This window comes from Rhinoderma darwinii, chromosome 10 (assembly GCF_050947455.1).
Source record: "Rhinoderma darwinii isolate aRhiDar2 chromosome 10, aRhiDar2.hap1, whole genome shotgun sequence".
Taxonomy (NCBI): domain Eukaryota; kingdom Metazoa; phylum Chordata; class Amphibia; order Anura; family Rhinodermatidae; genus Rhinoderma; species Rhinoderma darwinii.
Genome location: NC_134696.1, coordinates 102,151,210 through 102,161,731, shown reverse-complemented (window position 1 = coordinate 102,161,731; position 10,522 = coordinate 102,151,210). Strand labels below are relative to the sequence as shown.

General features: G+C 43.5%; 1 protein-coding gene across 2 annotated transcripts; it reads right to left on the bottom strand.

Annotated features, from left to right (window-relative positions):
• Positions 1-144: 144 nt before the first annotated feature.
• LOC142662297 (FXYD domain-containing ion transport regulator 3-like) lies at positions 145-9,541 on the bottom strand. Of its 2 annotated transcripts, none has more exons than XM_075840441.1 (8): positions 9,489-9,541; positions 7,459-7,520; positions 6,778-6,816; positions 4,985-5,005; positions 4,750-4,824; positions 3,156-3,192; positions 1,997-2,037; positions 145-551 (listed from the first exon to the last, which is right to left on the bottom strand). In XM_075840441.1, exons 1-8 carry the CDS (start codon positions 9,524-9,526, stop codon positions 532-534), a joined length of 333 nt encoding a protein of 110 aa, XP_075696556.1. In that variant the 5' UTR covers positions 9,527-9,541; the 3' UTR covers positions 145-531. The 2 variants fall into 2 exon arrangements, with proteins under 2 accessions (XP_075696556.1, XP_075696557.1); XM_075840442.1 differs by lacking the exon at positions 9,489-9,541 and adding an exon at positions 9,091-9,187.
• Between the last annotated feature and the right edge of the window lie 981 nt (positions 9,542-10,522).

Here is a 10,522-nt window from a genome sequence, read left to right as displayed (position 1 = left end):
CGCCCAGTTGGACATTTAGAACAAATTAGCACAAAACGCAAAAATGATCAGAACTTGGTAAAAAAAATAAACGTTTTAATAAAAAAAAAAAAAATAGTAATATAATACAATACTAAATAGTAATACTAATAAGCCAAGAAAATGTAAAAAGGACGTAACTTTTTATTTGTATTAAATAAAACGCATATTTCAAGATATTAAACTCAAGGAAATATATTTTCGTTTTTTATTAGTAATTATTCAGCATTTTATTTCAGTGTCCCGTAGGTTCGTTTGCCCCTTTGATTTCTACTTGCTCAGGATTTTGGGGCGTTCAGCACAACCCCCGCTTCTCCGACTACATGAAAAGAAAGCTTCATACTGTGAGAAAACAAAACCTTTTTATTGGATTAGCAGCCAAAAATATTAGAGAAAATAGTTTATATAACAAAAAGGTCAAAAGACGACTGGCGAGATGCAAACAGATGTTGCGGCCTGGAATTAGGAGAAAAAAAAAATAATCCGCCTCAGTTGGGAAGGGACGATGGGGGTTCAGCAGCGACTGGCGCTCCCTGAAACACAGATGTGACAATGATAAGATATCAAGACAGTAAATATAGTCAATAGGAAACATTACAGTGAAGGGGGAGGGACCAGATAACCAGACAGAAGCCCCGCCCAAGATAGGAGGGCGTGGTTACAGAGCTCAGCCGCAAAGCATTATGGTCCAACATTTTAGAACGGGCATTTGGGGTACAATTTTTTTCCATTGTTTAATTTTTTTTTTATACATTTAAATCAACTTAGTCAGATAATAAATATTCCTCTATGAAAACAGCATTTCAGTTTGTGTCCCCATGACAACACTTCTGTACTCTGCCGGCCCAGTGTCATCAGGACATCGAGATAAATAGCAACAAGTCAGAATTTAGCTTCATTTTCCATGCAAAGCAGAGAAGAGGAAAGATGAGATCTCATTGGTTCTAAAGTTCAGGGTTCCTCTGACAACATTTAACGGTTAGAGCACAGGACAGGAAGTGTTGTAATGGGGACAAAGACGGAAGTCCTCTAGGTTCAACCTCTATTAACTCTGGACAGGAATGAGATCCCAAAAAGATCATTAGGAGATGCAGGTAAACGAGACTCTTACATATAGATGTATAAAAAGTAGCAGCAGGAATAGATTGGTAAAAAAAGACAAATCACCGGCACAGATACGTAAAAAGATCTATTAGATTTCATGTTTTTGTGAATTATTAGACTCAAAAGGAGATGATGACTTGAGAATTCCAACAGTAATATTATTAGAAAGTCACACAATGTAACAAAAAGTTCCATTAAAGTTGCTTTTCACTGCAGCTTTGCTTTAACTTAAAGGGAAAGTCCATCTTTTATCATCAGGTCGTTGTGAGGGCCAAAATGATGTTCTGATTCATATCTTATTATTTCTTTATAGCAGTCGGAGCTCAGTTTTTCTGATACAGAGCTCTAAACTCCCTGACTAGACATTAAAATAAGTTCTGCCTGCCTGCAGTCACCACTAGGGGGAGCTCACTGTATACAGTTCTATTATAGAGTTCCATGTATTACCAGTATGCAGTAACATCCCCCAGTGGCGGCTGCAGGGGAAAAAAAACTAATTTAATGCATGGAGCTACTTTATATTATATGATCTAACCATTAGGGCGGCTTTACACGCAGCATTTTTTAGGAAAAACAAGTTTTTTTACTTTTTTTTTTTTTTTAAGAAAAAAAAAAAAAAAACACACTGAGGCCTGATGTTGGCTTGAAGTCGATAAGGACATATAGAGTGTCTTTTTTTTTTTTGTCCCTTCTTTTTGGGTCCAAAAAAAAAATGGCACAAAACGCGTGAGTGAAGGAAACCTTATAAAAATACATTATGAAATGAATCAGCACAGAATTAACCTATTTAAAAAATATATAAAAATAATGGTGTTGATGGGCGGACATTGACTTATGACATCATGCGTATCCATAGAATACAATCTCATCTTACCTGGAGTAATAAGCTGTGGATCTTGGGATCTGTTCCTGAGCCTGCAAAAAAAAAAAAAAAAAAGACGTTTATACAAAGTCACGAGTCACCTGCCCAACCAATACATGAGGAGCACCCAACCATAAGACGGATGCCTACACCAAAGGGTCCAGGCTCGGTCCTGTTTGGACTTCTCCCAGATAAGATTTTTTGGTTCCAAGAATGACGCTTCAACATTGGACTGTAGCGCCCGATTTGTTTGCACCCATTTACTGGCAGGATTGCTGCAATGCCAAGACTATGGGTAGAGTTGGGTTCTGGGGTTGCCAACAGTAAGTCTCATATCTCCAGGTCAAGTTCTCAGGATGGCCAAGTGTAAACTTCAGTTACCTGTAGACTTCCTATGGCAGAATTGGCACCACCCCAGTAGTAGTTGTAAGTTTTAGGTTTCCCTTGATGGCAATGTTACCATTCATCTGGGCTGGCATTTACAAATAGTTCAATGCCAACTCCATGGGTCTGAAGACAATGTCTCCATGTTCCGCTCGGGTACATGATAAGTGAGACACCACCCTCCATCTTGGTGCTCCCTAAAACTTCCTACATTTTGATTGCTGAAGTTGCACGGTCAGCAGCTTTCACGTGGTCATTGGTGGCAATGTCACAGATGGCGTCATCGCGCATTTACAAATGGGTCTGACAATGCCCAGGTCTCGAGTCTGTCCCAATATATCAGTTCAACTACCTGCTCAGAGACGAGCAAATCAATTCTAATCGAATCAAATTTGGTCCAAAATATTAAAAAAGTTTTGGAGTATTCTGAAACTTTTGGGGTTCGCGGCGCGGGCAAGAAAGCTGCCATTTTACAGATTTGAAAAAGGATCACAGACCTTAGACAGCCTTCCCAAAATGCTCTGCGGTTGCCCTTCCCTCTACCCATATGTCGCAGTCACGTTGACATTACTAAGGCTGGTTTGGTGTCAAGAGCTTGGAAGGAGTTCTTGACAGTCCTAGAAGACCTCAGAGGGTCAAATAATGAGGTTTTTAGCGCAATTGCAGCAAATTTGCCCAAATCAAACCCGAAATTAAATTTCGGGAAATTCGCTCGTCTCCACTGTTTAGCCCCAATGTAAAGGCAGAGCCCACCCGAAACGTACAAGACAAAAATCATAAAACTTACTCTTTCTTTTGGTTGAATTTACATCTGCATTTCCCACCTTCAGAAGAAATGAATTAAAAGAGTCAATTTATAAGAATTTGTACAGGAAACCTAAAAACTTTAAAGTGGTTGAGAAAGCTGGACCGGTAGGCTGAACATGAGTGGCAAGTGTGCCCGTGTGATCAGGATCGGGTCATTGACCATAATACACAGCCGAAGGAAGTCCTGCCCTAATGGCATAGATCGAAGAGACCTCTGATCTACTCATTAACTTTTTGAATGCTGTCAACACTAATTGCGGCATTCAAAGGGAAAGAGAGGGGGGAACCCTTTAAATCGCATCATAGGGAATCCCTTTGATGCCATTGAGGGACATACCATATATGGGCGGACAGACCAGGGTCCATTGAAGAACCCTAGGGCTGTCTGACCATATTTCCTGTTGATAGGACATACATAGGTACTCTCAGTATACAGGCATATAGATAAATGACAGTACATTATAGCTTAAATATAAATATCAAAATAAAAAATTCCCGAAATGTAAAAAAACAAAAACACACATTAAACACATATTTAGTATCTTCGTGATCGTAACAACCTGTGCCATAAATCCAAACAATCTAAAGATCGGTGTAGCAAAAAATTTTAAATGATCTAAATGAAACGATAATGTAAAGAATGGCACCTACAGAAAGTATAACTTGTCCTGCAACAAAAACAAAGCCTCATACAGCGAAGTAAAACAAATAAAAAGAATAAGCGCCGAAATGCAAAATAAATAAAATAACAAATTTTGGTCTGAAAAACCAAAATCGGCTCGGCCCTTAAGGCGTTAAGAAGACGACGAACACGAATGGAGGCAACAATTGGAGGTTGCGGATCATTCGGTAGGAGGGCGGCTGCAATGTTTACACGGATAATAAGCACCACCACCTGCCGGACCCGGTATGAGGCTCCACACATGATCTCCGATAGTGATGCCAAGAAGCGCAGTAGTCATTGTTGGACATGCAAGATCCTCCCGTCTTCCATACGTGAGGCGTCCACCATAGGATGAAGCTCCGAGCTACAATTTGTACACAGATCCTAAACTAGGAACCTGAATGTCAATCTTCACCATTTGTCATCATCACATTTTCGGGTCCAACCTTCTGTGCCGATTAATTTCTTAATGTATCTTTATTGGGGTCAGGGCTCCCTTTTCCTGATACAGAGCTCCAAATCCCCTGCATAGCCATAGCGTTACATAAGAGCATTCCTGTAGCCACCACTAGAGGGAGCTCTCTACATACGGATTTATTATTGAGCCATTGTATACAGTAAGCTCCACCTAGTGGTGGCTACAGGCATCAAGAATGTGATCACTTAAGTCTCCGGAGCTGTAGATAAGAAAAAAGGGAACTCCGACCCCCATAAAGATGGATTAAGAAATTAAATCAGCGCAGAAAGTTGTAACTATTGAGATTAAAAACAAAAATGGTGTTAAAGGCTCAACATTTACATAGATCAGGGTATGCCGAATCCAGGAAATATTTCTATATAATAAACAGAATTTTTGGTTTTGGGTGGAGGAGTTTATCCGGAAGAAGTAGAATGATGTTACACGACTCACTTATTAAAATGATGATCCCCATTGCACACAGCACTCCAGCCACGATGAGCCCCGCGATCTTCAGAGACTCGTAATCTAAACCGCGGAAAACACAAAGGTTAGAAGCTTAAATTGCCCCATCAGACTAGGAGCCATTGATATACGGCCCATTCACCAGTGACTAGTTGCTTTGTATCCCTCGCTACAAGTAGGGGGGGGGGGGGTCTTCATATAGTCAATAAGAATAAATACTTACCATAGGTGAATGGATCTCGCTCTAAAACAGAAAGAAAAAATACGTAAATTAATTAAAAAGTATCAAAAAAATAAAATAAATTAAAATGGTGTTACATAACGGATACGGCCAGATACTGAACCACGCGGGTACGGGCCGGCCTTAGGGGTATGTGACCTGTGCAGTCACAGAGGGTGTAACCTTCATCACTACCAAAATGGGCACCACGGAACTTAGACACTTGGCCTCCTGAGCAGGTGGCCCCTCCCACGCTTAGTGCCTGGGCCTATGGGAAGACAGCTGTACTATTGACAGATGCCTCAGCGTTAGGTGGCTGCCTGGCAGTGTAATCTGGGCACCTTATGGCAATCTGGGCACTGTATGGCATGGCTACTTGACCCTAAGGCCGGCGCTATATGGAGGTCTTACACATTCTCTAACTTGATCTACGGCTTTTCAACTAAAATTATTGCATTTGCATTCAGTGGCCAATAAGTGACGTATCAGCATTTGGGCCCCCTGGAGGGTCCTCTCATGGGCCAATTTGACCTTACCCAACTGGAAGGGGTGAAAATTAATGCACTGAGGCGTCTATATGGTTACAATAGAAAAGGATCACTGGCGTAGAATTACTTACTACATCTATAGAGTATTTTTAGTATAGAAGTAGGCCACATGGGGGGGGGCAAAAATTCAGAGGAAGGTGAAGACCACCACTCCCAGTAAGGAGAGTTTTAGACATCCTTGACCCCATGCAAAATCTGTGCCAGTAACATCCCCCCACACACATACACTTAACTATCAGATGTACTGGTGCTCTATGTGACAGAGGGGTTATTTAGCCCCCTTAAGCTCCTGGGCCTGCTCACATGCTCTGGTTTTGTGGGTTTTCAGCCCACGGTGGTCAGTCATACATAGATTATATAGAAGCATTTCTATGCGCTCTTAGAATGATTTAGGGTTACCGGCCCACCACAGTACCAGAGGGTCCTCCAGTGGGCCCAGGTTTTCACACAACGGGTCCCTACTATACCCAGGCCCCAAATATGCAGCAGATGAAAGCGGCATAAGATATGGACATTGGATCACGCATCTAGGTGGATGCACAAATAACCTCACTGTATAGATGAATTGTGACCCCCGAGTCTCATTACCCCTCATGGGCCCAAGGTATCTCAGTCAGACACTGGCACTAGAAACCTCTTCTTTAGGCCCTTTCACATGACCGTAATATTGGTCCGCATTTACGGACCATAATTACAGATCAAAATACGGTTCCACTCATTTCTGTGGCCCACGGGCACCTACTTGTATATTTACGGGAAGGTGTCAGGGCCGTAGAAAGCTTCTGTAAAAAACAGGACATGTCCTAGGTCTTGATTTTACGAACCGTGCTCCCATACTTTAGAATGGGAACACGGCCCACAAACGTGGATGACTGTCCGCGACTGTCCACGGACTGGGATTACGGGCACGGTCGTGTGAATGGGGCCAAAAGAAAAAGTTCCCACCATTGTGGCACAAGTAGATCGGACATCCTCCATAGGGTTACAATCTGTCCTCTAGTTTACGGGATGATTATTTTTGCAACTTTTTAGGTCAATCCAAAAATATTGGATCATTTATGGAAAGGATTTTGCCTGCGGCCCAGATTTAGTCACGTGACCTCCTGCCAGTAACGGCCAACGTTCCTCGTGGATTGGATTTATACAATGTAACAATTAAATATCAATGATGACAGATGATGATCTTTTATTGGGGGATGGTTTTGGCCCATATGCCCTTCGGCGGACGACGACTTTAGAAGCACTGACCTGGCGGGCCTCCTGCGGTGGCGTGGAGAAGAGGCGCAGCTAAAACAGAAGAGACAAACACAATGTTAAGAAATCACAAGGAATCCAGTAAAACCGGATAAGACGACCGGCGGCTGAAATTTAAAGAGAAACTTGTGGATTTGGGTAAAACGTAAAACATATTTTTTTTCTTTTTGACGGTGGGGATGGGGCAGGGTGTGAGGATGGGCCGTTTACAAACCATCAGGGTCAATAGATAAACCTCCAGTCAGCTCCACCCAGTTGGCACTTCATGTATTCAGTGTTACAGGATGGTTGCCACATTGTAGCAGTTCTCAAGGACACATTTTCTCACGCCAGACAATAGGGGTCAGACTCCACCCCCTCGTGCTTTTTTCAATACAGGCACCAGCGGTCACTTATTTAGGTGACAGCTAAGCTCCACCCATGTTAGAAATGGCAGATGGAAATGATGCATCATGGGAAATAACTCAAATAAAACACATAAGGGATCTACGTATATATTTCCATTCTACAATCTGTGAGGCAGATCATCATTGATCACTGGTGGGGGAATCATGATATGAGTAGAGTTCCCCTTTAAGAAGAGGTCTCTGTCTCGGATATTCGGCTCTCCACATTATTGATCATGTTCTGCCATCGCCATCATTTTCTACCGGTTGTGTTTTTTTTCCTACTTACATGTCAGCAACAGAAACAAAGCGACACAGACTTCCTGCATCTTCAGATCCGATGATTCACGCCTGCCGGGAGCGAAAGACGAGAGTAAACACACGGAGGAGGAAGAAGAGCCAACAAGACCGGAGGGTTCTGATCCGAAACCACCGGGACTTTCCACTCAAACACAGTCTATCATGTGTGATACCGTCCACTGAGCCATGTATCTAATCCGATCATGTGTGATACCGTCCACTGAGCCATGTATCTAATCCGATCATGTGTGATACCGTCCACTGAGCCATGTATCTAATCCGATCATGTGTGATACCGTCCACTGAGCCATGTATCTAATCCTATCATGTGTGATACTGTCCACTGAGCCATGTATCTAATCCTATCGTGTGATACTGTCCGCTGAGCCATGTATCTAATCCTATGTGTGATACTGTCTGCTGAGCCATGTATCTAATCCTATCATGTGTGATACTGTCTGCTGAGCCCTGTATCTAATCCTATCATGTGTGATACTGTCCACTGAGCCCTGTATCTAATCCTATCATGTGTGATACTGTCCACTGAGCCATGTATCTAATCCTATCATGTGTGATACTGTCCACTGAGCCATGTATCTAATCCTATGTGTGATACTGTCTGCTGAACCGTGTATCTAATCCTATCGTGTGATATGGTCTGCTGAGCTGCTGTATCTAAGCCCGTCATGTGTGATACTGTCTGCCGAGCGGTGTATCTGATCCTATCACGTGTGATAGTCTGCTGAGCTGTGCATCTAATCCCATCATGTGTGATACTGTCTGCTGAGCCAATGTATCTAATCCTATCATGTGTGATAGTCTGCTGAGCTGTGTATCTAATCCTATCATGTGTGATACTGTCTGCTGAGCTGTGTATCTAATCCTATCATGTGTGATACTGTCTGCTGAGCTGTGCATCTAATCCCATCATGTGTGATACTGTCTGCTGAGCTGTGTATCTAATCCTATGTGTGACATCTGCTGAGCTGCTGTATCTAAGCCCATCATGTGTGATACTGTCTGCTGATACACTGTATCTAATCCAATCATGTGTGATACTGTCTGCTGAGCCGATGTATCTAATCCTATCATGTGTGATACTGTCTGAGCTGCTGTATCTAAGCCCATCCTACTGGTTTCTATTAGGGGGATAAGTATTTACATTATAATCTCACACGGCTCATAATGGGACCATATGACACCCACCTTACACCCCCGCCCTTCACCCCTGTTTATCTGGGGGGGGGGGGGGTTGCAATGCTTAAAGGGCGCTGCTGGTTGCAACAGTCATCAGCAGTTTACATTACTGGGGTCCATACACTGATCAGCCCCCTCCCCCACCTCTGATCTCTATAGCGGGGGGACCCCGGCATTCCCCTGACAGCGTTGCCCCTGTTGGTTTTCGTTGACATGTTCCCATAGACATCACAGTTGTGGCCGCCCCGTCATCATTAGTTGGGGTTGTGGAGGTTTTCGGGCTCCGCACGGCTGTCAGGGGAATATTAGAGACCCCTTCGTTGTAGTGACCGGGTGGATTCAGCTCATCGACCTCCAGCAATGAAATTTTTGAGACATTTTAAAGGAGAACAGAAATATATATATATTCAAAAAAAACAACGACCCCACAACAACTTGCTCTGGACTCCGGCCAAACGTCTGCAGAGATCAGCAGAAAATCCCCCAAATCTCCAGAAGAAAACCTCAGCCGCCCCGCCGCCCCTCACCCATCACAGAACCGGTTTGTTTTGCTTCTGGAGACGTTATGGAAATAACCGAAAAACTGGTTTCTTAAGAAGAATCGCCACCTGGTGCTTCCCAATAAAAGATAGGCCCCGCCTCATAACATGACATCATAATCAGCAGGATCGGGCCTCAAAGTCAACATTCTAGGAGATCGTTGACAACCATTCTCCCACTCATAAAATACCTGAATTGTCACAGCCCCGCCCACACCCCACTTCAAATGAAATTCTGAGAAATTAAAGGGGCGCCTGACATTAGGGTGAGGATGAAGATTACATTTCCTTGCTGCAAGTGGAGAGAACTGCGTCCTGCATCGCTGATGTGTCCGGCCGCCATTGTACGTTTCATACTAAGGAGTGGAAGAAATGAGGGGACTGTAAAAATGAGAAACCCAAAACCCCCTCAAGGCTTGGCGCCGTTTTCTCTGTTTTTGAAGAGTCCTGGCGGACAGTCAAGATATGACCCAGCAGAAACTTGTGCGACCGACTAATGAAGCAGAGCTGTGCGCGCGCTGCAGCAGATTGTACCACTGGTCAGGGACAGGTCAGACAGATACAGACTCATCAGGCCTATTGTGTGGCGGGTTATCTAACATACAGGGATCAGTCAATGGCCGCCGTCCAGAGAGCAATAGCTTCACGGTTTCAGAATCGCCAGAGATATAAAAGGTGTAACTAGTGAGACGGTGACGGTAGCTCTGCTGTGCGGTGTAGTGTAGGGTCATGCACGGTGCAGACTATCAGTCCATTATAACAGCATCAAGATTGCGCAGTGGAGACCAATCACAGGCAGAACCGTTAGTTCATGTTACAAATTTTACCACGATTAATCCCGATTTTCTGTCGATATGTTGCTCCACCTCTACGGAAATCCCACTGTCCAATCACGGCAGATTTCTGCGTGATATTTCACTAAGTTATACAATTCCAGGCGGAGTCCGCAACGAACCACCAGTGATCAGAGACGTCCGATACCGGACTCTCCAGAGATTTCCTGCTAATCTGGCACCGGGATTATTGCAGTCACATTCCGGATTATCAGGAATTACAGGCCATTGGGTGCCAGGATAACAGGGATGATACTAGAAGCTTTTTTTTAATAGACTGCTGCACTTTAGGTGTAACGTCCCTTTAAAAAGATTTGTCCCAGATTAAGGAAAACCACTTTTTTCCCCATTTAAGCGAATTGGGCTGAGCTGCAATACCAGGCACAGCCTATAGACAAGAGTGGCGCTGTTCCAAAAAAAAAAAAAAAATAATTGGACAAGTATCAGGACTCCCCATAGTTACAGCTGTAACCAGAGACGGACA

Coding starts and splice junctions, on each gene's coding strand:
- LOC142662297 (XM_075840441.1), bottom strand. CDS start 9,526: ATGCAGGACGCAGTTCTCTCCACTTGCAGCAAGGAAAT. Junction 5,006..6,777: donor CACCGCAGGAGGCCCGCCAG/GTCAGTGCTTCT, acceptor TTTCTGTTTTAG/AGCGAGATCCATTCACCTAT. Junction 2,038..3,155: donor AAATTCAACCAAAAGAAAGA/GTAAGTTTTATG, acceptor TTTTTTTTGCAG/GCTCAGGAACAGATCCCAAG.